Genomic DNA, 23,804 nt, shown 5'->3' on the forward strand with positions numbered 1-23,804 from the left:
CATGGCAGTACAAGACAGCAAAAAGACATATGACTATTGCAAAGTTCACTATTTAAGGATATTGTTGTTAGAAATCATTTTTTGTTTCTTTGAGCTGGAAAATCACATCCATGGCTGAGATGTCATGCTAGCTCACAGATAAAAACACCCAAATGATCACACATTGTTTGAACATTTAATAGACTAAGGTTTACTCACTGCACAGCACTGGACCTGCTGGCTACCATTACAGAAGGTTTTCCCTTTTTCATTTTTCGATTCTTAAAATAAGCACTGGAAAGTTGTTGAGTGAACAACCGAGGATTAAAATGCATGCCAAACAAGAGAAGTGACAATCATAATAAAAGAGTGTGTAACAGTGCATGTCTTCAATGGCATCCTATTAACTGGTTAACCGTTATACCAATATATTATTGTGTGTCAGTGTTCAAGAGGAGGACTGGTATGCCTCAATCTTCTAAGACACAAGGAAAGTTCATAAGAGTTACCAGTTTACGTAATAGAAAATCAAGCGCATCATAAATCAACATGCAGCTGAAAGAAATGCCATGCCATTTAAATGTTAAATTGAACAGATTGAGGAAGAATACAAATAAAACAGTACTGAAACCTGGGCTGTGAAAAAGCTGTTGACTGGTAGTGTGGTGTCATATTGTGTAACTAAAATTATTACATTCTTTCCCCGGAGTATTTTCTTTTGTTTGCTATGTTTTAGCAGTAGAGTAGGCGACACAGGGGGAATTCTGCTGTAGTGCTAACAGTGTTGTTTGACGGAAGTATGGTTCGGTGGAATGGCAACCGTCTTCATTGTCACTTCAATGTAAACAGAACATTGTACCAATGTTGTGAACAGAAGAAACAGTCATATGAGTGACATGCTATATTGACAGCAGCTAGAGGCCAGTCTACACCAGGCTCATGCAGTAGCATGGCAACGGAACACTCACATGTTTGTAGAAATGAATAGCTGCACAGACCTTCATAACTTTCAGAACATTGAAAGGACATTTCATTTATTAAGGCTGGTCTGAGTGTTGGCTACCACTGAGCTACCACTGTGTATGCAGCCGTGGCCTGTGCTTTTAATTCACCAAGGCCACAGTGGCAGATCACTTTTCATACAGTAAGAAATAGGATATAAAAATGACAAAAACATTATTCATGACTTGACATTTTAGCTGCAGAGGAATTCCTAAAGAAAGAAATGAAATAGCACAACAGTGCCTGGGGTCCAAAACGAACCAATCAGTGGTTATACTGCCTCCTGCTTGTGGATCTCTGCAACACCTCTCCACTGAACTGGTAGGTCAATTTTCGTTTGATCTTCGTAATTTCTCCTGTTTTTCCATAATTTCTCAGGGCCCTGGCCATCTTCTGGTAGGTCATCCTCTTCCGGTTGCCCTTCTGCATCCCCCAGCGGTTAGCGAGAGCTTCCTTGTGTTTGGAGGAGAACTGGAACACTCCCCTCTCTCTGTCTGCCCACCAGATGCTTTCCTTCATATCCCCAGTCCTCAGTAAGTCCAGTAAGAATTGGTACAGTCGCAGTTTCTTGTTGGTGCCTAAAACATGGTTGTGATTTCAAACCCACAAATACACACAGCTCTAGATTAGTGGGTTTTTTACTTGTTCTTGATTTTGTCATGATTTCACAATCCTGTAATTGATTATTTGATCATTTGTCAATTTACAGTCACAGTACTCACAAGATTGAGTGCCAAAGTAGTGGGCATGCTGTTCTGAATGCTCCTCTTCCCCTTCAGACACTTCTAGAGGGGGGGTACGGCCTCCTGGGTACACTTCTAGAGGGGGGGTACGGCCTCCTGTGTACCCTTCCGGAGGGGGGCTGTGGCCTCCTGTGTCTTCATCCGTGCTGCACTGAGCAGCAGACGAGTGCTGATAGTGAAGGGACTGTGAAGCACATGCTGGAAGTCAATAAGAGAAACTAGGAAAAAGCACCTACTGCATAGGTTGTAAGAGGAATCACCGATTCAGATGCATGCATACAAGGCCAATTCCTTATGACCTCACTCAGTTTACAATTACAAATATACTGCATGTATATCTCCCTCAAATGATATAATGCCTGGCAAACACAAATAAGGAAACAAGAGATAAATACGTTTAGTGAAAGTAGGTAGAAATCACTGAATCTTAACACGTATCTGAAGTAAGCCCCCTCAATCTCCACTTAGAGCATCCACGTGACATTTACCGAGCTCAGACAGACAAAGACTTCATTGGCCATCTTTGTTAAACATGTAATTGTTCAATACTTAAACTTTACAAAGTCCAACATCCTGTATCTTTAAGGCTCAAAACTTGTTTCTAAGGAACCAAAATGGATGACCCTAATATTGTTATCTTACTGTAGAATATGATGGTTCCTATGACTACAGAAAGACCATAATAAAAACGAAAATCTATATTCTGTCATAACATATGAAGATGCATGGAATTGTAATTGTAAATACTTTTAAAAGGGAACAGTTGTGATTTAGCCATATTGCTGAAGTAAAACCACACACACATTCTGCCTCTGAATAGTTGTCCTGATGCAAAATGGAAGAGCAATTCCATGCAGAACAGATAAGGGGCATGGGGCTGTAGGCATACATGTTCAAATAGCCAGCTGTTTGTCTGATGTGTCCTAGAGGTGTGGTATGTTGACTGTAAAAGTATGCAAACATAGTTTTAAGTTTTTGATTTAGCACCAACCTCCATTTAGTCATATTAGCATGTGTTGACATTCAGGAAAGTTCTGTATTCCGCAATATTCAGCCTACAGAGAACAACCCAAACAGGCCTCAACCCAAAACACGTCTTTCTAAATTTAAAATTCAGATTAGGTGTATTACTAAGCGAGTAACCTTTAACATATTTGAGTTTAGCTGTTTTTTGTCATGGGGGTTGATGCGGTCTAACCTGTGGAGGAACGTCAGTGGCATGTCCATCAAATATGGGCTCTAAGGGGTAATGCAGGGGGTCGACATCACCATAGTGATACGGGGTGGGGTGAAGCTCAGTGAAGTGGACAGGCTGGCATTCCCACCCGGTCTGGACTACAGAGAGAGAGAGAGAGAGAGAGAGAGAGAGAGAGAGAGAGAGAGAGAGAATCTGGTATGTCAAAAATAAAACTGAGATAGATCAACTCCAATTATTTTTCTTTCACTACAGTTTTAATTAAGTTGGCAAGAAAGTTAGAAAGTTATAATAACACTGATTTCTGGTCAGACGCATTACATAATCATTATCCTTTCTGACATACTGTATCTGAGACGTGTGTTCAGATTTGTTCATGTTCGTCTTTGCTGTATAACACCGCTAAAGTTAGTTTTGTGTTCACTCCCAATACTGACATTGTCTTCTTTCCAAGGGAAAGAGTGAGGGAGAAAGGGAGAGAGGGAGAGTGAGGGAGAGAGAGAGAGAGAGAGACGGGGAGAGTGAGGGATAGAGTGAGGGAGAAAGGGAGAGAGGGAGAGTGAGGGAGAGAGAGAGAGAGAGAGAGACGGGGAGAGTGAGGGATAGAGTGAGGGAGAAAGGGAGAGAGGGAGAGTGAGGGAGAGAGAGAGAGAGAGAGAGAGACGGGGAGAGTGAGGGATAGAGTGAGGGAGAAAGGGAGAGAGGGAGAGTGAGGGAGAGAGAGAGAGAGAGAGAGACGGGGAGAGTGAGGGATAGAGTGAGGGAGAAAGGGAGAGAGGGAGAGTGAGGGAGAGAGAGAGAGATAGAGACGGGGAGAGGTAAAGAGAGGGAGAGAGAGGGAGTGAGGGAGAGAGAGAGAGATAGAGACGGGGAGAGGTAAAGAGAGGGAGAGAGAGGGAGTGAGGGAGAGAGAGAGAGATAGAGACGGGGAGAGGTAAAGAGAGAGAGAGAGAGGGAGTGAGGGAAAGAGAGAGAGAGAGACGGGGAGAGGTAAAGAGAGAGAGAGAGAGACCTTCAGATGGCCTTTTCGCACACTTACCTCCGTGGCCGTTTACTTCAGAGCTGAGGTAGGAATAGAATTCATACGCCGGCCGATACTGATCATGGTCATATGAAAGCATGCCATCTGAAGGCTGTAAGAAGAACAGCATTAACAGTCAACATTAAATGACATGTTCACAGTGTTTGATTATGAAAATATAAGGCCATTAGCACAGTGTTCAAATATCAATCAACTCATGATGATAACCATCCAGTTCATGATTTACAAAAAGATCAGCTCATGAATGAATATTGAACCCAAACATGAAATAAAAATGAAAACATTTACAATTATAGTGGTTTAAAGATATGAAAACTTACAGATGTGATAACATAGCTCTCCATTCGGTTCTTCTAGACTCGCAGACTTCAAAATCTTTTTCAATTATGAATTTCTTTGTTTTGTATCTTCTCTTCCCTTCAGACAACGAGCACTAGAAACTGTCTTAGTCTAACTGTGATCTTTTTCGACGTGTTCCTGTCGTAATCCACGGCAGATTTAGCATGGACACTGACGAAAGTGAAAACTGTATTCTCGTCTAAGCATACACACCGATTGTCACTCACAAGTTCCCCAATGCTGTTTTTTAAAGGTTGATGCTTGTGACATTTTGGTGTTGGCTTCGGTCACGTGAAGTTAACCAATCACTAGATGACTCAGAAAAAGTTGGCTAAGGATATATTTTGTCTTACCCTGTCAAATAGGAATAGAAATAAAGATGTATCTGAAAGTTCTTTAAGAGAAACATACAACTATGAATGTACATATTTTGCACTAAATGGAGGTAAATGTCCAAGATTTGATAATGATTTAATTAATGGTTAAGGTTATCTTAGATGAGCTAAATCATGATGAGATATCTCAAAGTGAATAAGCTTTGTTCAATTATCAAAAAAAAAAAAAGAAAAATCCTGGTCTCTCCTGAGGTGATTTTGTGTACAGAATACTTCATGCAAACAATCCAAAACATTCACTATTGTGATCAGTGACAGCGAGTCAACTAAAAGTGAAGTATGGAAAAGGCCTTGTTCCTCTTTTTGATCAAAGTAGAGCTCTGGATCGTCACCATTGAGGAAGTAGGTCCAGTTTCAGTACTTACACGGACTCACACTAAGGCCACAACATGCTGTCCGAAAGGACACCGCGTTGAACTCTCTTTGCATTGCTAAAAATGTATTGAATTTATTCCACTTTAAACATTGTCACTGATAATCTGAATGGTCAGCCTTTAGCTCTTGTGTTTGGTCTAATGTGCCTTGAGCAGGGTTTCTTCAATGATCTCATTTCATATGACAAACTATTTTTGTTTGTTTTGCTATTCCAGCTGGTAGGTTCCGGTGCCTAATTTAGTCACAGACAGCATGTTATCTGTCTTGCCCAGAAGCATGTTATCTACATTACCATGCCGTAAGCCTTTCAAATAGTAACTCAACTACATTATTTTGTTTTAAACTAAATCTCTGTTACAGTGGCCAGTGTGTGCAGAGCTTAGTAATGAGAAATCCTCACTCCCTGAACCCTGAAGAACCATGCTAACTGCTAGCGACAGATGATAGCATCTAGTGGTTTTAGCCTCCATGCTAGCATGCCTGCCTGCCATGTCTAAGAGTGCAGGTTCATGTCCAGTGCAAGACCTCACAGAAAGGGTAGGCTACATATAAATATATTTTTAAATGATGCAGAAGCGTCTCGCTCTCTCCACCTCTGTTTTTCTCTAAGGCTATAGACTAGGCCAAATTCTAAAAACAAAAAGTGCTGTTAGCAAAACCATGGCTTTAAGAAAGTAGTAAAGTAACAGTAGTATCAGTAATATACGCAGTAATATTAATGTAATCATATTACTATTGAAGGGCTTGTGTGATGGACTTGCACAAACGTTCAGTAGGGTTTACATTTGGTGACTATGCAGGCCAGTCCATCAAAGACAGTAGCCTACTCATTTATACATTTCATATTTTTTTTAACATAGAAAAGTGTCATCAAATATGTTGGAACAGTCTGTCAGCTTGAGTCAGGATAACTGCCCACGTCTGTGTGTCCCTGACAGCTCTCTCTCTAGTGCAGTATTTTCTGGTAGAACAGGAAGTCTGTTAAATCTGCACATGCATAGCCTGTCTTGCACAAGTGCCCCGAGGACTCCTTCACAATAACTGTCATAGCTCCGCGTCAATCTGGGAATCCGTCTGAGAAGTGACATCCTCTCGTGAAAGTGTGAGCGCCAGAAAAGGCAAATAAAAACAGGAGTGGCCATGATCTTGATATGGTTTTGGAATACAGTGATTTCACTAGTAGCAGCCCATCTCTGTAAATAGAGGTAAAATAATAAGTTTGATAGTCTAGTTTGCAAAACAAGTTCCCTGTTGTGTTTCATGGCCTATGGCCCTCAAAGGAGGTGATTACACTTGTTTTGAATATCCTTTGCTGGCTAATCCTCTTAGCTGAGAGGTCATACTGTATAGAAATCGTACACTTTTGATAAAAAAACATTTTCTGGGGTTTTTGGGTTCTTATGGAGTCTTTCAACATCAAACACCCTTGCCCAGGTGACCAGGGTTGATCAGACTCCATCTTGTGTCCAGGTAGCACTGCCTCACCCACGGCTTCCTTGCCTAGGCTTGGTCTGTGCAGTCTTCCCATGGGACAGTGAGTTCTATTAGTACAACCTGCTTGGTAGAGATGGACAGGAGCACTATGTCCGACCTAAGTGTCGTTACATTGACTTCATCTGGGAACCTGAGCATGTCTTCCCAGACTCAGGCTGATGTGAGCATGCCTTCCCAGTCTCAGGCTGATGTGAGCAGCTGATGTGAGCAGGCCTTCCTTCCCAGACTCAGGCTGATGTGAGCAGGCCTTCCTTCCCAGTCTCAGGCTGATGTGAGCAGGCCTTCCTTCCCAGTCTCAGGCTGATGTGAGCAGGCCTTCCCAGTCTCGGGCTGATGTGAGCAGGCCTTCCCAGTCTCGGGCTGATGTGAGCAGGCCTTCCCAGTCTCGGGCTGATGTGAGCAGGCCTTCCCAGTCTCGGGCTGATGTGAGCAGGCCTTCCCAGTCTCGGGCTGATGTGAGCAGGCCTTCCCAGACTCAGGCTGATGTGAGCAGGCCTTCCTTCCCAGTCTCAGGCTGATGTGAGCAGGCCTTCCTTCCCAGTCTCAGGCTGATGTGAGCAGGCCTTCCCAGTCTCGGGCTGATGTGAGCAGGCCTTCCCAGTCTCGGGCTGATGTGAGCAGGCCTTCCCAGTCTCGGGCTGATGTGAGCAGGCCTTCCCAGTCTCGGGCTGATGTGAGCAGGCCTTCCCAGACTCAGGCTGATGTGAGCAGGCCTTCCTTCCCAGTCTCAGGCTGATGTCAGCAGGCCTTCCTTCCCAGACTCAGGCTGATGTGAGCAGGCCTTCCCAGTCTCAGGCTGATGTGAGCAGGCCTTCCCAGACTCAGGCTGATGTGAGCAGGCCTTCCTTCCCAGACTCAGGCTGATGTGAGCAGGCCCCAGGAGATCCTGGTGGCTCTGAAAGTGATGCTTGTTTTCCTTGGGTGGTGGTGCTTGCTGTGGCTGATTCCACTGCAGATGGCGACTACTCATGGAACCAAGGCTAACACCCCTCACTCAGGGTCCACAGACAGCAGCTGAGAATGTGTTCAAGGGCCCCCCTGTGAGACACAAGGAGCATGATGGGGACTCAATCTCGCTTCAGCAGAAGAGGTTGAATGAGCCTGGCGGCACATCAAATATGGCCTGAACAAGGAAACTTCATGCGCTGTGGATCTGCACTCTGGAGCTCCGGCTGTCACTCTGCAGCCCACTGCCTTCTCCCATCTTGTCCAAGCACCTCGCTGTCTCACCTCTACCACCTTGCTGTCTCACCTGAACCACCTGTCTCACCTCGCTGTCTCACCTCTACCACCTTGCTGTCTCACCTCGCTGTCTCACCTGAACCACCTCGCTGTCTCACCTGTCTCACCTGAACCACCTCGCTGTCTCACCTCGCTGTCTCACCTGTCTCATCTTGCTGTCTCACCTGTCTCACCTCGCTGTCTCATCTTGCTGTCTCACCTCGCTGTCTCACCTTGCTGTCTCATCTTGCTGTCTCACCTCGCTGTCTCATCTTGCTGTCTCACCTCGCTGTCTCACCTTGCTGTCTCATCTTGCTGTCTCACCTCGCTGTCTCACCTGTCTCACCTTGCTGTCTCACCTCGCTGTCTCACCTCGCTGTCTCACCTTGCTGTCTCACCTCGCTGTCTCACCTTGCTGTCTCACCTCGCTGTCTCACCTCGCTGTCTCACCTTGCTGTCTCACCTTGCTGTCTCTCCTGTCTCACCTCGCTGTCTCACCTCGCTGTCTCACCTCGCTGTCTCACCTCGCTGTCTCACCTCGCTGTCTCACCTTGCTGTCTCTCCTGTCTCACCTCGCTGTCTCACCTTGCTGACTCACCTCTACTGCCTTACTGGGTTCAACTCTTCAACTAAAGCACAAACTTCCCGCTGCTCTTTCTTCCTCCTGTCTTTCCCTTTGGCCTGGTCGTAGCATGGTGTTGGAATGCTGTCAAGGCCAGCTCTTTTCCTCGGGTTACCACCTCCACCGGCAACCTGGGCTTCAGCCTGGACTTTGCCTCCTCGAACTGCCTCTTGTTCTCTCCACTTCCTCCCTGTCCTCACCTCGACACCAGCCTCTGACACTTTGAGGTCCCCGAGATTTGCAATATTGCAGCATGTCCCTTGCCTGTATCACTTTGAATTCTTCAATCAGGTTTCTGAGCTTCAGCATGTTATTGTGGCTGTATGGGGCCATGCTGTGCAGGCTCGGGGTGGCCCTAGCCACGTGCACAGGTAGCTGCTAACCTGTCTTTCAAAGCCATCAGTGGTGGGGATTGGAACAAGGGAGGATGCCATGCTGGTACACCTGTGCCATGAACTTTCCTGGGAAGCCAGATTTGTCCACCGCTGCTAGCCAGGATTCAAGCTCCTGATTGGTGGATCGGACAGAGGAAGGGACTCGCAGGTTACAGTCAAACACCTTCCCCAAGCTCCTGATTGGTGGATCGGACAGAGGAAGGGACTCGCAGGTTACAGTCAAACACCTTCCCCAAGCTCCTGATTGGTGGATCGGACAGAGGAAGGGACTCGCAGGTTACAGTCAAACACCTTCCCCAAGCTCCTGATTGGTGGATCGGACAGAGGAAGGGACTCGCAGGTTACAGTCGAACACCTTCCCCAAGATCCTCTCAATGGGTCTGGACTTCAAGGACAGGACATCCAAGCCAAACTGATTAGCTCACTCGCTCGCTCTCTCTCTCTCTCTCTCTCTCACTCTCTCTATCTCACACACACACACACACACACACACACACACACTTGGAGGTGAAACAAATATCCATTTACAAATCAAATGAGCACACTGAAGGGGATGTCCGGGGTGTTTGGGAGACTGCACTTCTTTAATGCGTTATGAAACCCGATCCAGCAGCTGATCATATATGGTTATATATAGATGTATAGGCTGTCATAAATGGCTATATATCGATGTTTAGGCGGTTGTTGAAACTACAGCCATTTAGAACATGTGCAGTTGTCACCCTGTTGTTGTGGGGAGTAGAGTGTAGGATGCAGTGTGGTTCATGGCTAGAGCAGGTGGCCCTTTGTCAGACTTTGATAGTGAGAGAGAATGGCCTCTCACAGACAGACACACACTAACACACACACACACACACACACACACACACACACACACACACACACACACACACACACACACAAACACACACACACACACACACACACACACACACACACACACAGACACAGAGTCATGTGAGTGGTCATGACTAAGGTGTGTGTGTGTGTGTGTGCGTGTGCGAGCGAGCGTGTGTGTGTGTGTGTGTGTGTGTGTGTGTGTGTGTGTGTGTGTGTGTGTGTGTGTGTGTGTGCGTGTGCGAGCGAGCGTGCACACACATGTGATAGACAGCATGTCCTGCCTTTTCATCTGTCAAGGCACATTTCCTGCTGGCCTCCAGCCACAGCCTACCTAGCAACAACAATGAGTTCACACAAACACAAACACAAACACAGGGAAATGGGTCTGGTACAACTTAACAACACTCTCTCTCTCTCTCTCTCACACACACACACACACACACACACACACACACACACACACACACACACATACACACACACTAACAGTGTTGTGGTAAATTCAAGAAATGACAAAGCCTTGCTCACAACATTCAGGGAATACTAGTATGACTGCTTCACCTTACCTTAAGAATAGTAATAGCAATGAAAACAGTCCACATTGAACAATGTGACTGATCAATCATAGGACGCCAACCATCAGTATAGTATGGTCGACTAAGCAACTCTATGCATTGGGCACCCTCTACTGTTGAAATGAAGTGAATGTGTAATGCCGTGTTTCCAAGTCACATTTGACAACCTAAATTTAACAGTGTATTTTATGAATTATATATATATAATTATAATTATATATATTATATATGAATTATTATTATTATTTTCTAAATGAATACAGTCTTGTGTCATTTGTGTGATTCCCCAACTTGCGCATCAAATTCACAAGAGAAACACTAAATTGAAGACTTATTATGACTTCCGTTTCACATGTCAGTAATTGTGACTTACTATCTCATAATTGTGACAAAATAACTCATAATTACATGATCTTTTCATGTAATTTAAAAAAAAACCTCATAGTTATGAGATAACGCTAGCCTACAATGGATAGGAATTGACAGGTGTGCATCTATGATGGCCAGCCAACACTTTGCCCACAGCCATGGAAAGTTCATTCAAGCCTAAAGCCTAGCAGTTACCTTATGGGTTAGCTTGTGATAACTGATAGTGTGATAAGATAGTGATAACTGGAGTGTGGATATTTCCTTGCTTTCCTAGCCCCCATGATAACCAGCTTAAGGTAGAGAATGACTTGGGGCAGTTCAAAGTGTGCCTTCCATCGGAACAGACCCAAAGATTGCCTCACAGTGTTGACATGTAATAACAGGCTACCATCCACATTAGAGGAGACTGGGGACAGTTATTACAAGGGCACTCTTCTAAGTAACATGCTTCATTTTATCAGCACATGTATATCGTAACCTGACAGAAGAATAGTAGGCTACTACTCCGAAACAAGGAAGAATAGTAAGCTACTAATCTGAAATAGATGTGAAAAGATTAATACATTATCTGTTTAATTGAGCGATATGTTCGGCGGCCTGGAAAGAAGTATGTATGTATGTAACCTATTTTGGAGCAGTGGTCTTGTTTTCGGGGTAACAGGCTTAGCTTTAGCTAACGTACATAGCCAGCCATGCATAAGTATAAATACTGAGCAGGGTATGTGCTGCATGTATGTGTATGTATGTATTAGTCAGCAGTCATTTCAACACAAGCACCAACTGTTCCGACTCCCTTGCTGTCCTGTGGTTCCTGTAGTGGTCATGCAATACTAGATCAGACTTTTGATTCTCTCATAATGCGGTAACAATACACCAGTTACAGCGGACAATGAGCCATAATCCGATAACTTTAACAAGAACGGTGTAGGCTATACGTAGCTTGGAAACCATGATTCTAACTGGTAGGCTATACATTAAGCCAGTAGCAAATTTAGCCAAACATCGTATGGTTTGTGCACACCATATTTTCTTTAAAAAAAAAAGTGTTTTTTTATGTTAAATTAATTATTTTTAATCGTGAATCGCCGAACTGTATACGTCATTTATTTGACTTATACTTTAGTTATTTATTGTTCTATACAATTATGGAAGGACACATGGATCTATGAAGGTATTCGAATTATTTTGCATGTTAACGTTGATACATGTAGTCAGATGTTCGCCACTCGCTGTCCGGACGAATCCGAAGAGGTTTCATCAGCGGTGCCCTCGCAGCATTGGCCAGCATCAGATGTGAGTCTACATTGGTAGCAGCTCAGGTGGTGAGGAAAAAACATGTCTGTCTCATCTTGAACAGCAAAAAAAAATAGGTTTACCATGCAGTGATAAAATGCCTAAAATGATATGGGTCTTTCATGCTACCTAATCGATGCCTTTTTCGGCAATGCGTTGGGGGATGCTAGACAGACCGTAATTTCTGTCCCGGGATAAAATTGCTACCGCGGCACACACACGTCTCAGATAAACCCGGGCTCTCGAGCGGACTCTGAATATGGCCACCATGAGGATTCTAACAGCTGCCGGACTGTTCTTGGCCTTCTGCGCTCTGGGACTATTGACGATGGCCATAAGCACGGACTACTGGTATGAGACTGATGCGAGGCGGCACAGAGAAAGATGCAAAAAATACGCCAGTAAAAGGATTGACCCTGGATTTATTTATATTTCAAACCAAAACCTCCCTTTGCGGATGCATCCAAATGTAAATGGTGTTGAAAGGACGAAGACCACTGAAGGGGCTCATTTGCGGGTTAGACGGGAATCTATAGCTCCAGCTGCAGTCATAGAATCCCGTTGCAGTCGGCGTTTCAACTCGACTGTAACCGGATTGTGGAGAAAGTGTCACCGCGAAGGCTTCGATTTAGAAAATGAGGATCTTATATTCAAAGGTAGGATTTGTCATTTGTCTCTAATCCGGGGTCCATTGCAAATCACGTCAAAAGATGAGTTAAACAATACCGTTACGCGCCAGTTACTCCATGCGCCATCGTGTTGTTTAAGCTACTACGGTGGTGATGTAGCCCATTGTGGATTAGCTCCTATGTTTTGTTTTCATGATTGTTTCCACTTCTCTCTCTCTCTCTCCTCTCTCTCTCTCTCTCTCTCTCTCTTTGTTTGTGTTGGATAGCTCGGGTGAGGATCAATGAACCGATAATTGGAGTTCATATAGCGGGGCGTTAGACGCTATCCAAGGTCCTGATTTTTGATAGTGAAATGGCGTGGGAACCAAACGTACCATTGCCAGCTGTTTTAGTGGACGGAAAGACGACATATGGCATTTACACACGTCTTCCCCCTGGTGCAGATCACTCGAGGGGTATCAACCCTGAGTTCAACCCAGCTTGCACAGACCTTTACCTCCATGCAGTTACGGCAGAAACTCCCTGGCGTTGAACAGAACTGTGTTCTCGAGGCCCAGTGGCCATTAAGGCCCACAGCCCAAGGCCATTGTTAATACTTGTTTATTCAGGCCCATTGTTGTTATATGTTACATGAGTAATTGTGTTTTGTTTTTGTCTTTTGACACCCCCATTACACCCCAGAAACCAAATGCCTCCTCCCATCGTTAGCCTGTGTGGCTGCTGGCTGCTGCTCAAGATCAGTCACGTGGCAGCCTGTGTTATAGGCTCTCCGAAGCTGGTGTTTGTGCAGCTCTCCTAATACTTTACAAAACAACATCCAGTCACACCAACTATTGTGAAAGCTACAACTGTCACTTCTTTCAAATATAGCCAAGGCCCCATAACACTGTTAGTTCTCATCTCCAGTTGAAGCCTATAAGGCCTATAAAGCCTAAAAAAGGAAACATGTTGTCAATGTTTATAGATCGTTGTCTTTCATATCTCAATGTTTATAGATCGTTGTCTTTCATATCTCAATGTTTATAGATTGTCGTTTGTGAAATGTGTGTCAAAGTGATTTTGAATGTACAGGGGGGAAATCCTTTAAGAAGGCTACAGAATCTTTTATAGGCTACAGAACAGAATATTACAATATGCTCCATGGGGTCAAGCAGACAACACCAGACTCTGACATCACTGTATGAGGTCAATCTTGACAAGAATACCCTGCCACAGTGTGGAATATTAAAGGGAGCGTATGTCATTTTTGTATGAGTGTGGCTTAAAGCAGAATTGGTCCTTGCATCTAAGCCATTTTCTCTTTTTTTTTTTTTTTTTAAATTTGTATTGATACAAATGGCATAATATTTTAGGTAAGATTTTGCTTACAAACCACAAGTGTGACTACCATCTTATCAAGCCAATCAAATGTCAATCAAATAGGAATTTGTAATGGCTAAACGAATGCATTTTTCCAAGATAATTGTAATAATCCAGTGTAATAACACAGAACATGACCTGTGTGTCAAAGGAGGAGGAGGGGGGAGGAGTCAAGCACTGCACAGGGCACACAAAATTTGATGATGAAAAGCTCTCGTTTCTTGGCTTTCTCAAAAAGAAATTCAAGGTAAATCATTGATTATGTTGTGACTTATATAGCACCCCGAGCTTGACGGCTCACAAAGACCCGTGCTGGTGGATTTGTTGTGTGGATATAGACAAAGTGTGTGCATATAGACAAAGTATTGTTTGTTTGCATCAAAGTTTCATAGCGGACCTACCATGGGTGTCTTTGGAATGAGTCAGATTGTCTGCTTGGAGTAGGTGCATGGGAGGGAAACATTTGAAGCGTGCCCACGGAATCCCACGCAGCAGGGGTTCATCTATGGCAGTTCAATTTGGTTTATGTTTCGTTTGTTACCCCTTAACAATGTACATAGCCTCAAAGCACTTCACAGTGCTTAAGGCCCGAGCCCCATCGACAAACAGCTAATCAACAATCGCCAATCGACAACTTATATGTTAAAGGGAAAATCCAGAATATTCCTTGCAGAAAAGATATGATGCTGTGGACTACAAATGTACTGAGGAAAGTCAAGTTCAAGATTGCCTACATAGTCAGCCCTGTCCTTGAATTGGGACTAGACAGGAATCATTGTCAGTGGTGCTCTAAAGAAAGAAAGTAAATAAAAACAAAACTAATTCAGACTGGGATCCCTTCTCCTTCCCCGCTGTTGTTCATTTCCACGGCAGGACTGACTGTATATGACCCGTGCACCAGGGTTAGGCCCCAGGTTTGATGCTGTTTGGCTCTAAGTGGTCACATTTACATTTACATTTAGTCATTTAGCAGACGCTTTTGTCCAAAGCGACGTACAATGGAGAGAACAGTCAAGCTAAGAGCAATAAAGAACACGGTGTAACAATAAATACTACTTTACATGAGAATTAGAAAAACGACCTTGAAAGGAAAAAGAAGTGCAGGAATGTAACTGCTGAAGTGCAAGTTAAGCGCTAGTCAAGGTGCCAGTTAGGAAGGGAAGTGCTCTCTGAAGAGTTGGGTCTTCAAAAGCTTCTTGAAGGTAGAGAGGGACGCCCCTGCTCTGGTAGTACTAGGCAGTTCGTTCCACCAACGTGGGACTACAAATGAGAATAGTTTGGATTGCCGTGCTTGCACGGACGGCAGTGCCAAACGACGCTCACTAGACGAGCGCAGCGTCCTGGTCACTGTAGTAACACAGATAATCTGACCAGACATCCTGTCTGTCTGCTGCACATATTAGTGCTTGTGGAGAATTGGTCACGGGTAAGCACAGATCCAGGACCTGGACTCACGTCATTTCTCTTGATGTGCACTAAGTCAATGGAAGTATGGATAGACTCATGTCATCAGAATCAGAATCAGAATCAGAATGGGATTTATTGCCAAGTAGGTTTACACCTACTTGGAATTTTTTCTGGTGTGCAGGTGCATACAGTAAACATAAAAACATAAAAACATAGAAACACAATAAGTACTACACATAACATAAAATCACAAATAAGTACTACACATAAGAAAAGTACTACACATTCTTCTTGATGTGCACTAAGTCAATGGAAGTATGGATAGACTCACGTCATTCTTGATGTGCACTAAGTCAATGGAAGTATGGATAGAGATGTGCACTAAGTCAATGGAAGTATGGATAGACCAATGAATCCCTCTCTGTGTGTTTCTCAGGTCTACTTCAGCGCTGCATCCCAGTCAAGTACTACTACTCCTCAGCCAACGTCCCTCGTGACCTGCCCCTCAACATCACCAAGACCATACGCCAGGACGAGTGGCACGCTCTGCGTGAGTCCTCAGGGAGGAAGAATCCCCTTTTTTGTTATTATTATATATATATGTGTTATATACATTATATATATATTATATTATATATGGGGCGTCAGTGGTACAGGAGGTAGAGAAGTCGTTTAGCAATCAGAAGGTTGCTAGTTCGATTCCCTTGTCGAAGCGTCCTTGAGCAAGACACTGAACCCCTAATTGCTCCTGATGTGCAGTGTGCCATCAGTGTAAATGTAAAATGTGTATACATTGTAAGTCGCACATATGTAAGTCGCTTTGGATAAAAGCGTCTGCTAAATGACTAAATGTAAAATATGTGTTATATAGAGAAGGATGAGCGCATACACATGACTGTCATAATCTTCATAATGTGCATGCTCTCATGCTGTATCTCCTAGTGCTACAGACCTGAAGGAAGAAAGGGTCAATAAAACATCTTTTTCTTGTTCAAAGAATTATGACTTCTCATTTCCCAGATTTGCAGAGAATGACTGCTGGCTTCATAGGGATGGCTGTGTCCATCATCCTGTTTGGCTGGATGGTAGGACTTCTGGGCTGCTGCAACCAGAACGAGCTGATGCAGTATGTAGCTGGCCTGCTGTTTTTAATGGGAGGTAAGTGGGAGCATGTAGAATGCCATGCAATGTAGATAGCTCACCAGTAGAGGGCAGTGTGGTATTGGAATTGAACCAGCACTACAAAGATGGCAAAATCAATCCCAATGTTACGTATATGGTTCTTATGCTAAAAAGTTGCAGTTTTTCCAATATGTATGCAAGTTTGTAATAAAAGTTGGTCAGAGAAGAGATAAGGCCAAAAGGTTGCTGCTCATTCGTTTCTTGTTGCAAGTGTGACTGAGGTCACCACACACAGTTTGCTCTTAAAGTTTAAATCGGTTTTAAATGTAAGGTCAATAGTTGAGCATGGCTTTACATTACAATGGAGTGATCTGTGACAGACCTTTAAAGTGTATCTCTGTGAACCAGAAACATTTTTTTATTTTTTAATTGTAATCCTTCAAGAAATGTTATACAGGATTCCATTACGCAGGTGTAAGTGCAGTAACCTTATGTCGAATTGAAATGTCTTAAAATTGAAAAGACTGTGAATGGCACATACATATAACACTGTTTTATATGATGCTGCTAGCTTTCAATCATTTCATTTTCACCTTAAAGAATTTGCTAAATATATATTAATTGCATTTATTTACCAAAATAAAACCAATGCAAAGCAAAGCTGATCACTGTAAGATAAGAGGTGTGAGTGTGTTGTGCGTAAGAAAATGCTGAAGTGTAACAGGAAGCTCTCTGTTTCCCCACAGGAACATGCTGCATCATCTCGTTGTGCACATGTGTCGCGGGGATTAACTTCCAACTCTCCCGTTACCCGCGCGGCGTCTACGGGCTCCCTGAGGACATCAGCCACGGCTACGGCTGGTCCATGTTCAGTGCGTGGGGCGGCCTGGGCCTCACGCTGCTGGCTGGCTTCCTCTGCACGCTGGCTCCCTCACTGCACACGGCTCCACCCACCGCCACACACAAGCCCAGGCAGGAGAACGGCATTGTGTGACAGACAGACAGACAGGCAGGCAGACAGACAGACAGACAGACAGACAGACAGAGGAGCGACCCAAAGCATCACGGCCCTGCAGTCATCCCCACTGCCTAAAAAGGCAAAGAACCCCCCCCCTTCCCCCTGAGCACAAGAGGAAAACGTAAAGAGTGACTTTGACTCTCTCAGACAAGGAGAGACTGACGTGGTCAGAGCAGAACATGTAAATCTGGGCGGGCGTCGGGTCCACTGGGGCTGCTCTTGGCAAAGTGATGTTTTGTGTTCCACTTGTGCTCCTTCTCTCTTTCTCTCTTTCTCTCGTCTCCCCTCATACTCTCTCTCTGTTTCGCTCTTTCATCAAATCATCCGTCGTTCTTTATTTGTCTCCTCTGTCTCAGAGGATATCAAGCAGGGGAACTGTTCTAGAAATTGACAGTTAAGCTTTTTTAGTTAGGTGATTTTTGATCTGTCTTTATGTTGCCTGTTGTTTAGAAACAAACAAAAAGCACTCTCTAGTGTCTTCCTGTGATGTCATTTCATTTGTCGTACCCTTTAAAAGGACTGGATGGAAGGAATTAAGAGCACAAAAGGATCAAGGAGACTAAGAGACTGAAGTATAAATAATAAGTACATACTTGTTTGTTTTCTTTTTAATGCGATGTGTGTCAATGTAAACCCTGTTTATATGATGGTTTGTTTTTAGAGTAATTGTACAGTATTGTGACGCAGGGTCAGGACGGTTCTGATGGCACAGACATTGTGTGCCCATGTTTGGGACCATAACAAGAATAAATCAAGATCTTTAATAACACGGGCATCGGAATGTTTTTCTTTTGAAAATACTCCCCAACTTGGAATAAACCATTCCATGCAGGCCTTGATAAGGGATGTTATTGCTTAAGGATGATTAGTATTGCTGAAATCTTAAGAAGGAAGTTTTGAACATTGAGGACTGTTAATAATGTCTGTTCTACTCTTTTGTGCTTCTAGTCTCCCAAATCATCATTTCTGTTTACGGTTTATTTGTGCCCAATAATAGATCTTAATCAGATTATACAGAATAATACACTTGCTGTTCTGGGACATTGCTCCTACATGTAAGGCCTACACTTCAGGAGAGCTATCTGTGTCTTATAATTATTGTCTTAGAATCACCTTGTTATCGTAAGAACACAGTTACACACAAGATTTACTGACACACTTCAAAGCCTCTTCATTGTTAAGGGTCTGAAAATTGCGGGCTCGACAAAGCTTAAAAAGACGTTGCAGTCAGCAGTGTGTGGCAGTGATTTGCAGTAATCTCTTCTAAACCTGGTTCAAATCTTTACTTCATTTAACTTCAGTTTTGTTGGCACACATTGTGGCATTTGGATTATTCTTCTCTACTGTGGCTAATATAATGGCCATCGTACTTACTCCCAATTTTTGTCCATCTCCTGAGACTTTCAAAGATGCAGTAACTTTTAATCCTTAAAATTGAAATCCTTTATTGAATGGGTTTTTATATTGTTTTGTTGTATATTTATCTCCAACTTAGAGCTCATACAGGTATGCTTATCAGCATTCCTTTTTGATTTTTTTTATAAAGGCCATGTTCCAACGTCTTAATGTTACTGAGCAGCTGGCAAAAGCTCTGTGGTGTTAAAAAAGACACTTTTTTTTAAAAAGACCTAAGAACTAAGAACATTTTCAGAGTTGACAGAGAGACAGAGAGACAGACATGATCCAGAGCGGTGCTCAGAAGGCTGGGCGTTAGGCCCACTGAGACGGGCTTTTGGCAACACTTGACATTCTGCGGAAGATAATTTGTGGTCTGTCTGACACTTACTCCCCACCTTCTCTGTTCTACCATACCATGTCTTCAACTAACATCGAGAGAACCAGAATATAGTAACTGTGAATAATCTGGACCAGAACGTCAGATCAGAATGTTCATATCTCAATATCAGATCGGACCAGTGCCAGACCAAGACTATAGTGAGTCCATGATTTGATCCTTTGACTTGATCAAGATTCTAAAGAATAACACTGCCAGTAGAAGTATTAGAACAGAATGAGAAGAAGAGACGTTGTTTATTTTTGTGCAAGAGCTCTTTAGTCTCCATTAACTCTTCCTGACATGAGTTTAGCAAACACTGTTGCTTGTCATTCTTTGTTCTAGAGACGGCAAGGATGTTTCTCATCTCCTAGGGATGACAGCTTCCTTCCTTCACAGAACAGCTGAAAGATAAACGCCTTGGTCATTAGTTTAGCATCGCTATGGAACTGCTGAGTACAAGACTGGCATTCTTAAATATACTCCTGGTGCTGTTAGCTGCAGAATGTTTAAAAACTAAAACTTTGTATCATGGAAAAAAAAAACCTCAGCCTTTGACCTTTCTCTTCTGTAAGGGGAGACAGTCAGCAGCTTCTATGTATGAGCCACAGAAGTCCAAGACTCCGAGGCAGAACTGGTTTACACACTGCCAGTGTCAGCTGAGCCAGCCTTAACTCTTAATCTGTGGTAGGAGGAGGATTCCATGAGTGAAAACATTTGTTGAAAAAGTGTTTGCCATTGGCTTGACATGGGTAAGTGCAGGCTTTTGCACTTCATTTGTCAATGCATTTGAGTTATACAAATCAAATAGGGATGATACAATAGTTCTGAGTTTTAACGTTGGGCAAGGTCAAAGTTTCCAACATGCAATGATTTTGTTTTGCAAGTTATCACATCAGATAGTCATATCAGTCCTATCAGTATTATCAGTCATATCAGTATTTTGTTTATTTCTAAGGGGGAGATTCCAGGAAGATAGACACATATCCTGCAGGCCTTCAGTGAGATGTTAGAGGAAATGAAGCACAGGCGGAACAGATGATGTTGAAATAGCAAAATAAGATGCCTTCAATTTCTCATAGATTCAGGGGGATGACAAATATAAAGCACAGTAGCAGTTTATTTACAATGTATGATTTTACCAAAAAGAAGACTTTCATCACATTCGAATTTATAAAAAATAAATAATACAGTATGTGACCAAAGACTATGCGCTGTAGATTCATTTCAAAGCGTTGTGTACCAAATTGATGGGACATAAAAAAAGCATTGAAAGGAGATTTTGGTTACTACCTCGGGGTAACACATGATTTGAGTATCCAAATTCACTTGCAGGCTTGAGCTATTTAATGGCTACCAATTCAAGTTAAAAGTTTCCAGTATGCGTTGATTTTGTTTTGCAAGTTATCACGTCAGTGATTTATGGCATATCAGTATTGTGGCTTTGAACTACTGCAGAATAAATTCATAATTGCAAAGACACAAAGGCCTCTTATTGGGTAGCTCAGGCATTTCATGCAACCAACAGAGAATGTATCACTGCCAAAACAACCACAATAACATGGCACATCAATAGTTATAATGATGGCATATTGATGATCAACCACAATAACATGGCACATTAATAGTTATAATGATGATCAACCACAATAACATGGCACATTAACAGTTATAAGGATGGCACTTAGATGATCAACTCCATCTGGAATTTATTGAAAATGTAACCTCACATTTTAAGAGAAAATGTTTTTTTTATTTTTTATGAAATGGCAAAGAATTAGCAAAGAAAAAGGAAAAACACCCTTGTCCTCTACAGATTTATGTTTCTTGGAATAGTGCACATAAATTAATGTTTTAAACTCAGTCTGTCATGTGTCAGAGGGGCGGGTGCTAGCCTCCGACCCTCTGGAAGGGCATTTTTGTCATACCAAAGGGTTAGCATAACATAAGCACACTAGCGCTAGGGAAAGAGAGAAGAAGTAAATAAAACATAATGATGACCTTGCCATTGTAAGCAAGATGATTGTCCACAGACCACAACGCCAACCAGTATCCACGCAGTCTTTGCTTTAACAATCACAGAGTGTGTTTAGTGGCTTTCAAAAGTTGAAGGACCATAGCATAAAGACTGATAGAGATTGTTGAAGGACTATAGTATATACAGCATAAAGACTGATAGAGATTGTTGAAGGACTATAGTATACACAGCATAAAAACTGGTAGAGATTGTTGAAGGACTTTAGTAAAGACAGCATAAAGACTGGTAGAGATTGTTGAGGGATTGTAAAGCTTGAGATTGCAGGACACTCCAAAGACATTTAGAAAAGCAAAGATCAGCGGACAGATCACTTGCATGTTCAAGTTCTGTAGTTTCAAATGAGATTCTGTACAATATAACAACTACATTTCCAAGAGGGAAATGAACGTTCAGGAACAACAGCTGGATTTAAGTACTGATTCTTGTGGGTTTTTCTATCTTACTGTGCTGGGCTGTGCTGGGCTGTGCTGGGCTCATCTGGGCTCAAACCTGCAACATCAGTATTAGTCTCAGTAGGTGTTTACTGAGTGCTAAGCAGTGGGGAGTGTGTTTATATTTTGCACACCTCTGAACTTGCTGGCCTCCATTAAATCAGCTAAATGAAAAACAGGAAAACGTGAATCTACACAAGAGGAATGTAACAGCTGCATCTCCCATCCCCCACAAGAATGGATCACACTCACAACACTTTCATTAACACCCAAATGGTGAGCAGACCTTCACACCTTTCATATCTAGGTAGACCCCATACTGTTCCCCTTCCTTACCTACCCGCCCCACCTTACACCTTGAAACAGACAGTCAGACACACCCAGACACACCTGTTGTGTCCTTGTGTAGCTGTGGACAACTGAGGTTGTGTATTCTCCCTTCCTATTACTGAAATGTAATTTGTATGCTACGAAACATGAAGAGAATGAACCCCATATAGAACACATAACTCAGGTTCTGCTGTGGGTTTTGCCGTGTGGAGACACCGACCGCTACGTGTGGTGAGAGAACGGAGCAAGGAGTGATGCTGGGACATTGAGGGAAACATTGCTGCCTTTGAAGACAAGGCCAACACCGAAGAGACACTACACCATAGACCCTATCTCCTAATCATCCCTCCTTCTTTCTCTCCATCGTAGGGTGTTGTGTGTGCTCCTGGTCTGTTGCATAGAGTACGCAGAATAAACTGACACCCTACCCATCAGACCGCCATTCCATCGACTCCTTTGCTAAATCACTCAACCGCAACTAACGTCAGAGCTAAAATAGAGGTCTAATTATATTATAGTATAACAGTGTTGTTTTCACGTGAAATCTATCGGAGCGCCAATCTTTCAGTTGGCATTCCACCCAGCTCCAACAATCTTTCAGGTGGGAGGTTTCATAGAGCCTGTGAGTGTGGGTTTGCTAACAGAGAAGAAACATTGAAATACTACTACAGAGGAGCAGATGCAACACAACTAACCCTGAGATCATGACATTTGTGTTCTACATCGTCTGTCATGCATGTAGGCAGGAGGTTGAAGATCAGTTTTAAAAACAGGAACAGTATCATGTTTAGAGAGACAGCAGAGGAAAGCAGAAAAAACAAACTGGAGAAAGAGAACAGGAGAGGTAAGGAAGAAGGTTAAGTGTATTCTGTGATTGCTGGAACTGAGCCTAAAAAGGTTTGTTTTACAGTCTTTTCTCTGGGAGTTTGTGGTCTTGCCTGCCTATTTCATTTTCCACCAGCAGATAGAAACAGAATCAGCAAGATTCTAAGAGCAACTTAAAAAATACACACAATACAAGGCACAGCGGAATAACATCGAACAAAATCGTTAAGGTTGTAACTAGTAATAAGGATGACAACAACTGTGGTTCTTGAACAACAACAACAACAACAACAACAACAAGAGGCCACTGCACAGTTCCAAATGTACAACACTGTGAGACGCAGTTTTACTAATGAACAGAAGAACAATAAAAAGACAATAAAAATGTTTTATCTTTTCACACAAAGGCAAACACTTTTGAACTTTAGGTGTGATTATCTAACTCTCTCTCTCTCTCTCTTGAAAATGTATTAAAACCATGTGTTTGTTGTTTTGATCTTTTCTACCTCATCTCTGTGATATTTATATAGGCAACTCTCTGTACACAACAATTATGGTGTGTTTCTTCAAAGTATAAAAATCATCATGAAGGCTCATACTCATTTGAAAGAAAGAAAATGTGTTTTCCTTACAAAGGTCACCACTGTGACCTCTCTCTCTCTCTCTTCCACATTCAAGGTCTCTACTTTTGACTTATTCATTTAAGCAGAACTATTTATTCTTCTGGTGAAATAGAACCCACCACAATACAATAAGAAACCATTTTTATAAACGTCTGTGTCATCCCAGTTTTCTGTGTGTATTTGGCCTCCGTCCCACTAAAGGAATGTACTGCTTCTTCATTACGGTTCCATTCTCTGCCAAGACGTGCTTGAAGATGTGACCACTATACACACTGTGCCTGTTCCTCCGTCTCACTAGTGATCACGACGTGCTTGAAGATGTGACCACTATACACACTGTGCCTGTTCCTCCTTCTCACTAGTGATCAA

The 23,804-nt window shown here is 42.9% G+C and overlaps 2 protein-coding genes across 2 annotated transcripts; one reads left to right on the plus strand and one right to left on the minus strand.

The window, feature by feature from the left end:
• Window positions 1-1,200: 1,200 nt before the first annotated feature.
• On the minus strand, window positions 1,201-4,559 carry spi1a (Spi-1 proto-oncogene a). Its single transcript, XM_031564065.2, has 5 exons — window positions 4,282-4,559; window positions 3,959-4,052; window positions 2,923-3,059; window positions 1,704-1,908; window positions 1,201-1,559 (listed from the first exon to the last, which is right to left on the minus strand). The coding sequence occupies exons 1-5, from the start codon at window positions 4,303-4,305 to the stop codon at window positions 1,246-1,248; spliced, it is 774 nt and encodes a 257-aa protein (XP_031419925.1). The 5' UTR covers window positions 4,306-4,559; the 3' UTR covers window positions 1,201-1,245.
• Window positions 4,560-11,335: 6,776 nt separating this feature from the next.
• Window positions 11,336-17,645, plus strand: tmem276a (transmembrane protein 276a). Its single transcript, XM_031564073.2, has 4 exons — window positions 11,336-12,535; window positions 15,711-15,824; window positions 16,295-16,432; window positions 17,143-17,645. Exons 1-4 carry the CDS (start codon window positions 12,139-12,141, stop codon window positions 17,388-17,390), a joined length of 897 nt encoding a protein of 298 aa, XP_031419933.1. The 5' UTR covers window positions 11,336-12,138; the 3' UTR covers window positions 17,391-17,645.
• The last annotated feature ends 6,159 nt before the right edge of the window (window positions 17,646-23,804 follow it).

This window comes from Clupea harengus, chromosome 3, assembly GCF_900700415.2.
Source record: "Clupea harengus chromosome 3, Ch_v2.0.2, whole genome shotgun sequence".
NCBI lineage: Eukaryota > Metazoa > Chordata > Actinopteri > Clupeiformes > Clupeidae > Clupea > Clupea harengus.